The 15,374-nt window shown below is 38.6% G+C and overlaps 1 protein-coding gene across 2 annotated transcripts in view; it reads left to right on the forward strand.

The window, feature by feature from the left end:
• Nucleotides 1-962: 962 nt before the first annotated feature.
• VTE1 (tocopherol cyclase, chloroplast / vitamin E deficient 1 (VTE1) / sucrose export defective 1 (SXD1)) overlaps nt 963-15,374 on the forward strand; it is a 327,369-nt gene continuing 312,957 nt past the window's right edge. The window contains exons 1-2 of one of the 2 annotated variants that reach the window (XM_089405876.1): nt 963-1,219; nt 2,756-3,000. In XM_089405876.1, the coding sequence (XP_089262002.1) occupies nt 1,038-1,219; nt 2,756-3,000 (427 nt within the window). In that variant the 5' untranslated portion in view covers nt 963-1,037. The remainder of the gene's footprint in view (nt 1,220-2,755; nt 3,001-15,374) is intronic. The other variant, XM_089405875.1, reaches the window with a different exon arrangement.

The raw sequence follows: 15,374 nt of genomic DNA on the forward strand, positions 1-15,374 counted from the left end.
TTTGGAAGAGAAAAATTTGAAAGATTAAAAATGATGCTTGGACTCACAAACACCTCTTCAAATTAAGGGAGGGAATGTTAGACACCTAATCCTTTGGGATTGAACATAATACATAAATATCTAAATAATAAAGTAGTGTAATTTGAAGAGAGCTTGGAATAAGAATCCCAAAGGTCACTCTGATGTATATATATATTCATGTTCAATTTAATAAATTCAAATGTTTTGTAGTCAAATACATGATTCCTTGGCTTGACCCAACAAATCCTAAAAATTTAGAGTTTTTTTTTCAAGGTGGTAAAGCCTAGTATAATTTAGTTGTCACATTTATAAATAGGAATTTAATGCTATTATTTGGTATGTTGGCTAATTTATTATTGTTATTAAAAGGAAATTATGCCACTTCAAAACCCATTAATGGTCTCTAAGGCAACAAACTTTCACTTTTGTCATTTGTAAGGGAGCAAACTTTCACTTCTGCCACATACCTTTAGGTCTTGACACATTAAAGACACATTGCAAAAAGTTACAATAAGACCAACATCTCTTACATTATTACAAAAATTACCCTAATAAAATCATATAACTTTTAATAACATTTAACTTCAAACTAACCCATTAGGCTAGTTCGAACCATGAATGTTTTGCACCAAAAAAAACTTTTACCAACCCATATAAGAGCCTCGTCCATATTCAAAACTAGCAAAACCTTATAAATAATTCCAGTAGACTTACAAAAATAGCAACAATCCCCCTAATTCAATCCCAAATCTCTTTTCCATAAATTATCCCAAAAAGAATACATGCAGTTAACTTGTAACTTACATTTAACTTATAGATAAATCCAAATACCATTCCCATAGTTACAAGAAGTTGACACCATTACCAACCAAATTAAAAACATTACCATAAAAAGAGAAATTTGAACGCGTAATTATAAGAAATTCATTGTTCTTAAATTATCCTACGAGAGCCCGCCCGCACGCGAACATTATAACAGCCCGCCCAAAGATCGGGAGATGCGAAAATAGATAAAAATGTCTTTCATTTCCTCTGCTCCTCTACTGAACACGTCAGTGGAAACTCCCTTTCGGGTTACAGTACCATCACAGAGTACAAGAGGCAGACGATTTTTTATCAGCGCAGTGCATAAGCGCTCTGCGAACGCTGTCTACGTTCCAACTCCTGCACACAGAGAATTTCGGACACCTCACAGCGGGTATAGATTCAATACATTATCATTTTGCATATTCTGTTTTAAGAAAATCCCATGATGCACGAATGCTGGTGTGTATTTAACATGGAAGAATTCAAAGGGCTGGTTATGCCGAAGGAAATATCGAGTAAAAATTGTTCACCTGGTAATACTAATTAGGATTAAATTTAAGTGAACGAGCTGGAGTAGAATAAATTGAGAGGTCACTGAAATCTCCAGATTAAACTAACTTGAAGTCAGCGTTGACAGAAACGATTAGCGGAAGGATGCGCACAGTGGACAAATTCCCATATGCTGCTTTTCTTGATTCAGCTGAAAACATCAATAGAAATATCTGTCAAATGAACAAAATCTGATTTAGCATAGCCTAGCTATGTGAATCCTGGTTATAGCTGTATGCATTTGCATCATCTGGTCCCGTATTGCTTTTCCTGGCTTTAATTTGTCACCGTAGTTGATTTTGATTTTGAGCCAGTGAGGCTCGGGGTTTATGCATAACTATGTGCTTATTAGGCATCCACGTTGTCATCTTGGCCCGTGAGTTCTAACTTGGCTTCTTAATAAGTAGTTGCTCAGGTGAAGGGTTTTGGCATTCACGCTTTGCATGAGAGAGTTAGAAGGGAGGAATTGTAGGAAGCTGGAGGTCCTCGGATATCTCAGTATTTTTTCCCAGTTGGTAAATGGCCCTTTGCACCTGGTCTCATCCATTGAGATACATTGCCTAGGTGCAGTTATCTAAAGATATCATAAGATAGCACAACATGGCTACGTTAACGTGGCATCACAGTCTTGCAGTGAGATTGGACCCAACCACGGTCTTTGGAAAGATAACTAACTTGATTTATCACTTGACCACAACCTGCATGACTTGGGTGGCTGAGGTTTGTTGTTTTACATTCTTCAGTCGTGAGGGTTTTTCAGCCCATCAATTCGGGGACTGAATTTTTGGGTGCGAGAAAGTATGTGTTTCTCCATGAATGGAAGTGGTAAAGGCCAAACTTCAAAGTGAACTATTAAGCCGTTGTTTTATGTTTAGCATAACTAAGCAGGAATGGAAACAACATACAGTTCACCTCTACAGAATATGTAGAAATGAAAGCCTCTAGATGTCTGTGAGAAATTTCTACTTAGGAGTGAATGTGCTAGGTCCAAGTGTTATATATACTCAAATCCTGCCAGTCATAGACTTGTACTATGATATCGTTTAAAAGTGCGATTTTTATTCCTACTTATGTTTTATCTGTCTGTTCAAAGATATTGCTTCTTACTCAACCAAAATACCAAACAATCAGCGTAATTCCCAATTTGGAGCAAAACAAAATACTTGCACTCTTCTTAAGATTTTTTGACATTTTATTGTGTGGTGACTGTTGTAGTGACATTTTATTTTTTTAATCAAAAAATTTGAGACGTAGTCTCCAATTGAGATAGAAATTATGAGCAGCATGTGTTTGGATTGTAAACAAAACAATGTAGGGGATAGACAAAGTAGGTGTATTTTAGTAGCATGCTAATCTGGAGTTTCATCATCGGTTTCAGGTATCATTATGATGGAAGTGTTCGGAGGTTTTTTGAAGGTTGGTACTTTAAAGTGTCCCTCCCAGAACAGAAGGAGAGTTTCTGTTTTATGTATTCAGCCGAGGATCCAGCCTTTTCTCAGAGACCAGGGAGTTTGGAAGAGTTGTTAATTGGGCCACGTTTTCCAGGAATAGGAGCTCAAATACTCGGTCCAGAAGAGAAGTATATTTGCCAATACTCAAATGAGGTTCAATATTTTTGGGGAAGTGAGTCTTAGCCATTTCTCATTCTCATAAAGTTTCATGTTACATTTTTTCTATTTATATTTCATGGTAGTGCTGGTAATTTCGTTGACATATTTTTGTCGTCAACTGAAGCATTTTTGTTTCCCTTAACCAATATAAACAATAAAATTGTCAATGGTTTCGAGGTTTGGGGTTTTGGAAAATGCCACCAGGTAAATCTGTTGATGTGTTGATATTCTCCTCGAACATTCCTGTACACAATTCCTTTAAAGAATGTCAACGTCATACTGAGAGTTGAGTAGTTGGATACTTTGGACATTTCACTCAAATGGTTGACATTACCATCTTCCTACGTCTTCTCCTCTGTTGCCTATTCCGATTGCTTTTTTAAAATGGAGGAAATACAAGATTCCCTCTTGTGCTAGGAAATATGTCAACATCATTCCTCTTGTTTGAAGATTAACTCGGGCTTGTTATCATTTTTCTTTACTTCAAGAATGAAACATCTTCGAAAGGGGTGACTTACCATATATCTAATTTTTTTTTTTTTTTTTTGTATGTAAGGTAGTTCTCTTCTTTTCTATTCACAATAAACATAAAAACCAGATACACAGTTATGGTGGCCTCAACCTGCCCCAAGGGGAAACCAGGTCTGTTGGCCACCTCAGTTTACTGTAGGCATTCCAAAACCAAAATTTGATAATTCTGTCCTTACTGGCTATATAAACATAACATCTGAAATTACTTAATAAGCTTCTATGCAACATAAAACAGTATTTGTAAAGAAACAAAAAACCTCCAGTGAATCGTCCTCCGCATCAGGCAGCTCTGGTTCCAGTATCTCTGTTTGTGTCCATGGGAAAATTCGCATGATCTTCCTGGCTTGGGACCAAACTTGCTATCCTGGACAGGGTCTGAGATATCTCTGCCAGCTTATTGTTTTGGTTGATCATAATGGTTTGGAAATTTTTCATTTCCTTCTGAACATTTGGGATTCCATTGGCAATTTCAGCCATTTCTTTAGCAACTTGTTCCAGGGCCTTTGCCAAAAGACTCTTCAAAACCCAATAAATGTGCAGGGATCTTCGATACAGCGTCTGTCTCCCCCTTGTATTGCCTGGGTCACTAACTATAGCAGCCCATTCTTCCGTTTCTGAGCCCGACTGTTCTTCAAGGACTCTTTCCTCCAGATTTTGAATTATACGACGAATGTCTTCGTCCGTTTCCTCTTGGTAAGCACGGGCTACCTCTTGGCTAACAGTCCGGGTAGACCGCCTCTCTCTATGTTGATTCTCGGTTTCCTCCACAGGCCTGTCACCCTGATCACTTTGTCTCGGGCGACCCCTGCCTCCTCGACCATGCCTTCGACCCTGTCGAGCCATCCTGGCTTCTACCTCCTCCTGTTCACACACATCAATCACAGGTGTTAGATTTACAGCAGTTTCATTCTCTTCATCGGGAACCACTTGACTCTTTGGTATTTCGTTCCTCCTACTACACTCCCCTTCCATTTTTATGCTCCGTTCATGATAATCCTTTCCCGAGTTCAGGGGGTGAAGCTCTCCCTCTGTCATGCGGGTCAGGTACCATTTTAAGGGGTCCATCGGCAATTCTCCGGCGTCAATCTCTCTTTTGCTTCCAGCCATGGATGTCCCATTCTGGTTTTCCTCATTATTTCTCAACCTCTGCTCCTTACTGCAGTTTCTTCCTCCTCCCTGGGATCTCTCCAGATGGTCTTCATACTGCAAAACATGGGGCCTTCCCAGTTTTCCCAGACTCTTTCCACCTCCCATCTCCTCCCACCACTGACTGTTATTCAATCTACTGATAAAAAGGAGAACAAGTAAGGTGAGAAGAGCAGTTTGTACGTACCAAAGCTTACTGATTACCCTGGTAATGTTTTCCTCTTGCTCCTCAAGCCGTTCCTCCTTCACTCCATCCGCATTATCATTTTCTTCGCCTCCCGTCACCTTCTTGTTATGCTCCTTCACCGTCCTTCTCTCCCAGTCATAACCACCGCCATTTTCCTCAATCATCTGTACTCCTCCTTTCCCACCCCTGCCACTTGAAGTTTTGTCTGACAGAGTATTCATTTCGCTTGTTGGGATGGTGGCCTGATACCTGCGGTCACTTCCTTCTGTCCTGTCCTTATAATAAATGCCGTTGCCATTATCACCTCCACGTTTCCTCATCCCGATCGGGAGACCATATATCTAATTAATATGTATCATCTCATGGTGCATTTGTTTGTTTAGTTGTTTTTTTTAAATTTGTAAATTTTTTCCTAAGAATAATGTTAGTATTCTAAACAATATTAGAGGAAAAATGAAAACAATCACATATACAATAACAACACACATAGATCATGATTTACCCTAGAAAACCCCAATCGGGGAAGAAACAACAAACAATAGATCTATTATTATCCATGACTTAAACACAACCAAGCCAGCCAATATCTTGGCCTTCACCGTTCAAATCTGACACATAACAATGGAGAATCCCCATGTTTTTTAAAGGCTTCATCACATGTAATAACATGGGCTCAATACCAGAGGTCATCACATCTAAAACCACAATGGTTAACTTGACAACCTTAACTCCTTCATCGAGTCAAGTTTACCTAACAAGTCTTCCCTTAAACCTTGACTTGGGGTTTCCTTTAATCAAATCTAACCAGGCCATTCAAGTGAGCCGACACCGCTCACCTCTAGGCACTACTGCTCTCAAAGTTTATATCTACGGTATCTGATAATTGAGCATGCCCCCCATCAACTAATATGTAGAGGGGAGTGAAAAGTGTGGAATGGGAAAACTCGACCACGCTACCAAAATCGGTGTTTCCCAAGTAATGCCCTTCATAAAGCTATAGGTCAATAGGGGAGATCCGACGAGACTAGGATTGAGGATTAACACCCCATTTAAGGTGAGGGAACAAAACCATGGTCAAAGCCCTTCCTTCTTCCAAGTCACCCAATAATCTGTGCCCAAAATGCCCAAATGAAAAACAAGCACAAGCACTCGATTGCACAATGAAAAACATACCATTTGGGTCAAATTGCCCACCTTCTAACATATGCTCTTGACAAATGGGCGAGGAAACATATAACTGATGCAAGGAACAGAGATAAAGTGGCACATCACATTCTTTACAAGGTAGCCGGTTGTTGGCTGTCAGCGAGAATAAGACGAATAGGAGAAAAACTCTCCTAGGGCTACCCACTTTTGGTGGGTAACAGGTTCAATACCACAAGTCATGAATAATAGATTCCTGAAACCAAAACTGTTAACCTAACAACCTTAACTCCTTCATCGAGTCAAGTTTACCTAACAAATAACATGTAGGAGTTTTTGATTAAATAGTGGCAGCATTATGTATACCATAGAAATGCACATTAAGCATAGAAGCTTCATCCGATTGACTTGATTTTCCTTCCCCTATAGAGAGGGATATTTCCTAGCCCTTACCAATTTCTTCTTTGTGTTGATTTTCTTTCCTTTCCAAGAAGGCATGAATAAATCCTTATAAATTGGTTACATAATAATCGATAAAAGCAAAACATGATTAAACTCCATGTCATTTTAGAGTTTGAAGGACACACCAAATGAAGCCTTTCACCCACAATTTCCTTATAGCTAAAGAGTGAGTTGTGGATACCTAGAGTTATGTCCCTTTTTGTTTCATTTTCCCTGTGCTTTTGATTGGATATTGTTAAAATTGACAACTAGGGCCAAATTCCACCTTGGGACAACTCATTTGATGAAGATGATGATTGCATTAAATTCCTCTTTTTGAGAGGACCAAAATTGATATAAAGATCATCCAATTTGGACAAATAGAAGTGCGTTTTTGAATTTATGCTCACACATGTGCAAATTGTTCAAGTCGACCACATCATCATGTAGGCTCATGAAGCCTAATGGACGTTGTTGACCACTATGTGTCAACGACCCATAGCAATACACCCCCTTTTTCGCAAAAGGGATAGCACCTGATCAATGTGTTCCTGCCATCTAGCTATCAGCGTCAGCCCGAGGATCATGCTATAATGTAAACCCATTCTGCATGTGTATAATGTAAATAATCTCAGTAGATCCATGTCATGTATGCAATGTTGCACGAAGCGGGAGCGAAGCGGAAGCGCGGAGCGCGGAAGCGTCATTTTCCAAAAATCTAGGGAGCGAAGCGTCCGCGGAAGCGTCTGCTATATATATATATATTTTTATATTTTTTTGCATTTATACTCAAAACAAACATCCCAAATACCAAATTAATTGTAGAAGACATGAAAACATGCATATTTTTGCATAAATCAAGATAGATATGGCATCCATGATTCCATTGTAGTTACTAGTATGTACAACAATCATCTATATTCTAGCTATTACAAACATACATCAAATTTTTAAGCATATTATAAAACATAAAACATTTAAGCATATTATAAAACATAAAACATAGAGCATATTATGATTTATCTAGCAAGTGAGCAACTGTCAACATTTGTCATGTCCAAAATTCAAATAATAATGTTTACAAAATATGTCACTTGGTCACCGCCAAGCCAAAAAGGTTCAAAATTCAAATTCACAAGTCTACAAGTCTAATGAGTAATCTATGACAAAAAGAAGTAGATTGTGAATATATCTACTAATCTCTCCTCCTTCCACCACGAATAGAACGTGATGGCGGGCCTCCACGTGGTGGCAATGAAGAAGATGGTCCCTGTGTAAGTCGTGGCACTGGAACTGATGAAGAAGAACCTCCTCTAGTAGAAACCAAGGGACCAGATGGGGGTGGGGGTGGTGGCATATCAACACCCGTGTCATCATCCTAGAATCGCTCAAAAAATTCATGCAAAAAAAAAACACTAGTTAACAAAAAAATTAAAAACATGAATTCTTTATAAGGGAAAATTGGAAAATTCATACCACAATGGACATACCTGGATAAGAGAATCCTCTAATTGCTCTAGTCGCAACACTCCATCCTCCAAATTGGGCTCCTCTGGATTCTTGTCCCAAGTCAACAAGTCTTTATTAGACTTTGCATCTTCACAGTAATGGGACAACAATCGCAAGTTGTAATGAACATAAACCAAGCTCTCTGCCCGGTCTAAATTCAACCTGTTCCTTTTAACACTGTGGATGAAAGAATAAGAGCTCCAACACCTCTCTGCAGAAGAAGTGTTTACCACCTGTGATAGCACCCGCAATGCCAAACTCTGTAGAAGTGGAGTAGGCCCTCCATGCATGTTCCACCACTCAAGAGCAGAAAAATTCTCTCGATCTTGAATTGCATGCATGCTCGAAAATGGACCAGTGCTGCTCGTATAGTTGCTCACGTGTCTCCGTACCAATGCAGCCTCCTCCTCATCAGGGATTAATCTACTCAATGCAACCATATATTTTTCGTGAACCTCTTTATCTTGGTGTGGTCTTCTCCTGACTCCCCCCCCAGGTGCTGGTTTTGAAAGCCATGATGGATGATAGTATTTAGGTGTCAAAACATATGCTAATGCATGCAATGGAACATTTAGGCTATCCCATCGTTTTACCACCTCTTCACGAATATAATTGTACAAGGTGGTATCTCTAGGCTCAACAATGTCTTTAATCTGCCCCAACATGCTATCCATTTGCTCATACACCTCCCCAATTACTGGTCGATCTGAATCTGCAAACTTGATCATGTAATAAATTGGTTTGGTGAATTGCAAAACATATTTAACCTGTGACCAAAAGTAACTGTCAAGAACAATGTCCTTGACTTCATTAGCACCATCTGTGTCATTGTTAATTTCATCCCATGTTTCAGCACACACCAGATTAGTTAAAGCTTGTCTCACCCTCACTAGCCGCCTAAAGGTGAGGTAATAGCTAGCAAATCTTGTCTTTGCAATTTTAAGCAATTGCAACTTGGAGTAAGTGCCATAGAAGTAGTTTACCCTTGTATGCCCTGTGATGAATTTAATGAGCTGCTTCCCTTTCCTGTAAACCTCAGCAATCCACCCACAATCTTTGTGTTTCACAATATCATGCATCAAAAGGTTCAATGTGTGAACCAGGCACCCAGACCAAAAGATGTGTGGATGAGTACGCTCAATAATTTTTCCTGCTAACTTACAATTTGCTGCATTATCTGTGATCACTTGAATCACATTATTCGGACCAACATCTTTGATTGATTTCAATAGGAGATCTGCAATGTTTTGTGCAGTTGCACTGATGGAGGAGGAGTCATGAGATGCAATAAATACTGCACCACTAGAAGAAACACCAAGAACATTTATCAAATGTTGGTTTCTAATATTTGTCCACCCATCTGATACAATGGATACCCCATAATCCACCCACTCATGTGTAAAACGTGTCAAAGCTCTTTGAACCTTAGCTTTTTCTCTTTCTAATAACACTGTTCTAGCTTTCTCATAGTTGGGGGCCTTGTATCCTTTTGGGGCTTCATTGATGGCCTTTACCATGTCATGCCAATAGGGAGAGCGAAGCACATTGAATGGTACACCGCAAGCACAAAGAAAACGGACTATCTTTCCATCCACATCATCCCTCCCAGTAACATTAAGGAAATCCCCTATTGTTTTTCTACCTCCAGAGGTTGCAAAAGTACCATGAGGAGATGGGCAACTACCAAATTTAGAGGTTGCACTTGATTCAGAATGAGTTTTTTGTTTCTTGTTTTTTCCTTGTGCAGCCATCTCTAATTTGATGTATTTTTGTCTTTGTTCACTTGAAATGTTTGGGCAAATGGTTACCCCCACGGAACCCTTTTTTTCATCACTGTCTAGCACCCCACAAAGATGCCTCCTCAGACGGGTATATGAACCCGTATATGGTTTTCCTCCATGACAACCATGAGGGCACATCCATTTGTAAGATCCACCACCCTTTCCCCCTTCAAGTTTGGTCACAAAGGTCCACAAGGGATTTGATGTACCTTTCCCATCTTGTGCTTCAGTGTCCTCTTCAAGTTCATCCCCTTCCTCTTCAAACCCTTCCTCCTCATCATACATTGGGTCACTACTATTAGGACCAAGTTCATCCCCTTCCTCTTCCCCTCTATTCCTCACCCTTGCCATCATTAAAACCAAGAGTGGAATGATACATAGAAGCCAAAAGAACACCATCTTGGAATATGGATATAGGTGGTGGACAACCTGTAAATAAAGGAGCAAGTAGAAACAATGGGAAAGAGTAGGAGAGGGAGGAGAAAAATACAATTTTTTTTTCAAAAAAACAAGGGAGTTTGGGGTTTGAACTTACCTCTTTAGCTCTTGTAGATGAAGTCCTCCAAGCTCTTGCTCCAAGCTCCTCCTCCTTCTCCTAGCTCCTCCTCCTTCTCCTAGCTCCTCCTTCTTCACTCCTCCAAGCTCTCCTCTCTTCTCCTCTCCTTTCCTCTCTTCTCTTCTCCTCTCCTCTCTTCTCTTCTCCAACTCTCATAAACTCAAAGTGAGAAAATGAGAAGAGAATGGGGGCTTTATTCTTTTCTAAAGTCACCCTAGACTCACCCTAAACTAACCTAACCCACCCCCTCATGCTAGTTAAGTCACATATTAAAACAAATTTAAAAAAAATAAATTAAAAAAAAGGAGGCCGCGGGGTTGCTTGCGGAATCGCCTGGGTGGCGTGCGGGTGGCGTGCGGTTCCGGGCCGGAAGCGTGGCGCCACCCCGTGCCCGAACCGCCCTCCGATCCGCGGTTCCGGGGTGGCCGCAACCCAAAAGGCAGGAATCGCCTTTTTAAATAGGATCCGCGCAACCTTAAAATCGGAACCGCGCTTCCGACTTGGATTCCGGGACGGTTCGCTCCGATCCGCGGTTCCGGGTTTGGATCCTCCGGGGGGGGGGCGATTCCTGCAACCCTGCATGTATGTAATCACCTAGGTAAACTTACTTTTCTGGTGACGATTTACATTCCGGGAGGTTTTTTTGTCTCACCGATCCATTCTCGGATGGTCGGCAGAGTTTTCCTTCAGCCTTACCCCAAAGCCGAAGTGGATTTTGTCACTGGGATCTTAGGGGAGTTTTAGTGTTATAGATTGAGTCTCTGTAAAAGTGATTTGGGAATAATCTTAACTATTTGGTTCGGTTATTTTATTACAAATTGCTTAGTCTACTGGATTATATTTGTGTCACAGAAATGGGTAGTCTATGAGGGTCTATTTCAAATGGGTTTTCCCCCTTGAGATGTAAAAAATGTAAAAATCATGATGTAAAGTGTCTTGAGGGTTAGAAAAATAATTTATCCCCTCATAGGTTAATTAATTAAATTTTCTGGCCAAAATTAATTAAAATCCTAAGCCAAAAATTTAATTAATTATAGGTCTTAGGTAAATTTAAATTTTCCAAAGGCAAAATTCGTGGGTCCTTTAAAAATTAAATTTTAAAGAGGTCCAGGGACTAAGGTTAATTGATTATTTTGTTAAATTTTAAGCCTTTGGTCCCTGGGGTTAAGTCAAAGTCAAAATTTTGAGGAAATTAATTCAAAAATTTAATTTTTGAATTAATTAAAATGTATTTAATTGAAAAATTCGAAATTTTCTCAATAATTTAAAATTTCGACGGATGAGATTAAAAGAAATTTTGATCCTCGTCAACGGTCGAGATTGCTTTGACAAGGATCACCCGAACTAGCTGTTGGAAGATTTATCTTTAAATAGGAGGTTATTTTTCAGTTGAGATCATCCGATCTTTGGATCGTGTATTAAGCTCTCAAGCTCTCTAGTATACTTTTTTGAATTAATGTAAAAGTCTTTGGGGTTTCAACGTGTTGTAGTGTTCCTCTTCATAAATTTATGGTAACATTGTTTTAATTTTTGTTTAATATTATGTGAAAACTATCAAACAATAGCTCTCTTAGAATAATCTGAATACAGGTATCTTATTCAGTTTGTTGGATCTAAGGTAATATTTTTAATTTTGATTGAAGTAGCAGGTATCTCTATTTCTTCATAATTTTATTGTTGTTCTATTTCTCTACTTGATTTGATGGTTGATCTAGTGTTTGCAGAAGATATCTTAGGTTCTCATTGAGCATTTGGGGATAGTTCTCGGTTGGACTAGCCAATTCTCAACACATATCTTCTGAAGAGCCTACTTCATATAAGCTTCAGGATTTATCTAGCGATAATTATTTTTTTTTTGCAGGGTGTTTTTGGGCTAGTACCTCTCTAAAATTTCAAAATCTTTTAAATATTTTGTGGAAGTTTTGATAGATTTGGCTATTAAGAGCCTTAGATTATCAGATCTGGGAGCGGAGTTGGACTCATACTCCTTAGATCTGATAGATTTGTAAATTATTTGTATAGATCTTTTATTTACTTATGTAGATCTGAAATTTTGTAACATAATTTTAAATTTTAACACTTGGGTTTTAGGGATTTTCTCTATTTTTGTACATATTGGGTATTGGGTTTTTGTCTTTTCACTTGTGCAGAAATAGATTTGAGAAATCACAAATCAGCCAAGTAAATCTTCAGATTTGAGCTGGATCTAGACCCTGGAGGGCAAGATCTGGGCTCAAAGATTGTTTGCAAGAACAGATCCGAGAAATCAACAAAGTAAATCTTCAGATTTGAGCTAGATCTAGACCTTGGAGGGCAAGATTTGGGCTCAAAGATTGTTTGCAGGAATAGATTTGAGAAATCAGCCAAGTAAATCTTCAGATCTGAGATTTTTCAAGCAGATCTGGGGTTTTGAGACAGATCTAGGCCCTAGAGGGCAATATCTTATCCCAAATTTTTTTACAAGGCCAGCCATTAAAGATTTTGCAATAAATCTAAAGATCTGAAGCAAAATATTTTTTTTTTCAGAACAAGGGTTTCAAGTTTTGGGGCTCTTAAGCCCAAATTTGCTTTCTCCTAGCCCAACGCTAGTTCTATTGGGCCTAAATTCCTCTTGCTCCATTTTTAATTTGAATATTTGATTTTCCGAAGCTAATCACTGGTGAGTTTTTGCAGAAAATTTGGTAAAAATTTGGGCAACTTAGGCAAGTGATCTTCAAGGCCTAGGGCCTAAGGGTTTGATCTTTAAACCATCTTTTTTTTCATTGTTTGCTACAACAGTCATATACCTTTCTAATAGTGGTGAAAAACACATCTAAGTGGTTTGAAATTAACTAAAAATTGCTAAATACATTAATAATTCATTTGTGTTTAATGTGTATCAAGAATTTGGCCTAGATCTACATTTTGGGTCATTGTTATCTCTGAATAATTCTGTTTCTGATGTCTAAAATATAACAGTGGAAAAAATTCATGTGAGTTAGCCTAAAATCAGTTTCCTCAGTTGTCTAATACATGAATGAATTAATTTCTTGAGTTGGGCATTCATCATTAGGCTTATTTCATGTTTTAATTGCTGGCTGTAATAAGCATATCAGATCTGTTATAATTCCAGAAATCACATCACAACAGGCTGAAATTTTGCTATAATTCATGTGGGTAAGTTTGGAAAAATTTCGGTAAAATTTTGGCATAAATATATCATTGATAGCTTACTGTTTTCATTGTCATATGGTTGCTGTCATAAAGTTTTTCTTACTGCTGTCCTAAAAATTAATTTCTGAAAATTACGCACTCTGTCATAGAATTGTGATAAAATGTATATCCTTTGTTTCATAAACTGAGTATTTTTTGAGCATCTGTTGACATTGATATCGAATTGCAAAGTTGTTTTTGTTCTCTTTGAGCTAAATTGTATCAAGAAGATTTGAAATAAGTTGGTGTTTTATCTATAGTATCTTCAAGAGTTTATTTTCTAAAGTCTTCATCTAAAAAAAGGCGGGCATTTCATTTGGGTAATTGAAGGCTTTTGCAGCATAAGTGTTTTCCCATTCTCGAGTCTAACTTCATCTCATCTTCCGGTGCATTTGCATATAAGTTAACTTTGCATAGATAAAATTTACTTCCAAGCATAAGCTTGGTCGATAGACAGATAGATCTCCATTCGTCTTTTCTTGAGAAGCCTGTTTTAATAATACTTAAAACGATGACCTTGCAGTCATCAGAGCCACAATTCTCTGCAGCGCCGGAGGCACTGGGTATGTTAGAATTTCAGGAGAGGTATCGTTAATCATACCTTAGTGTACTTCTTCTGATCTTCTCTCTGCCAATTACTACGAAATTAGGCTCAACATAGAAAGGATTGAAGGGTTCACATTTAAATAGACATTTAACTAAAATTAACCAAGATTCTTGCATCTCACATTAGTTTTAGGATCTGCATTTCATATAAAATAGTCATTCATCTAAGCAGCAGTTGCTAATCGATTACTTGGTCTTAATTTTCCTAGCAAGATCGTTGACTCCACAAGGCATTGGTATCAATCGTTTAAAATCTAATCAAATCCTATAAGCCTTTCTAAATCTTAATCAAGTACTTGATCGCTTCACTGTGTCTCTCGCACTGGTTGGTTCCCAACTAGGTCTTCTTCATTCCACTTTTCCATAGGGTCTACCCCCCTTAGCCTGCTGTAGGGAGACAACTTAAACAGAGAGATTGGGGATCAGGGTGACAACCCCCGATTTGAGTCGTTGTCGCGGTGCCTAGATATTCTGTGCGACAATAGACATAACTCTTCACCCTCAACGAATTGTATAAATACAAGTGACCTCTCACCTCATTTGGCATCATCATCACTCACACATTCTCTTTCCATCTCTCATTGGTTCGTACAACATTGGGCATTCTCTCTCTCCCATGTGTGGCACAAGGAGGTCAAACTACAGGACAAAATTGCAAGGCCAAAAATCTCAAAATTTTATATAGTTTGACCAATGTTGGCTTTGACTTTCTGGGCATCCCTTGACTTCGATTTTTAGGGTGGATTTTTGTCTTAGTAGGTCACATTTTTGGGCATTGACCGCACATTATGATTGTTTTGGGCTGACTTTGACCACTGTTGGAGGCCGAGTTTGACTACCTTTGATCGAGCTTCAAAGGAGAAGTTTGATAGTTGCGTTGACCATCTTTGACTTTCTGGTTAGGGCTGATTTGACTGCATATTTTGACAGGGTTGTTTTGACTTGAATTTGGCAAGTCAATTTTGACTTTTCTACTCTCTCTCTCTCTGTTGTACATTTGATATAATAATAAGAAGAATTGATTAAAGGGTTTTCCCCACATTGGGGTTTTTCCCTAGCATCTATCAAATCTGGTGTCCTCTTGTCTTGGCTTGTCTTCTGCATTTTTGTTTCATGTTCTATCTACTTTTACTGTCAATGTGATTAATGGTTAATGTGATTGCTATTGGAAATTGTCATTGGGTTGTTAAAGGAACATTGAAGTAATTGTGCTAAGCATAGAACATACCGTTGCCATCTAAAATTAACATGGTATCAGGGCCTAGATGAAGACAAAGTCCAAGCAAGAGAGAAAA

The sequence above is a fragment of the Pinus tabuliformis genome, chromosome 2_2, assembly GCF_031772625.1.
Source record: "Pinus tabuliformis cultivar Carrire ecotype Pingquan chromosome 2_2, CPIR1, whole genome shotgun sequence".
Lineage (NCBI taxonomy): Eukaryota > Viridiplantae > Streptophyta > Pinopsida > Pinales > Pinaceae > Pinus > Pinus tabuliformis.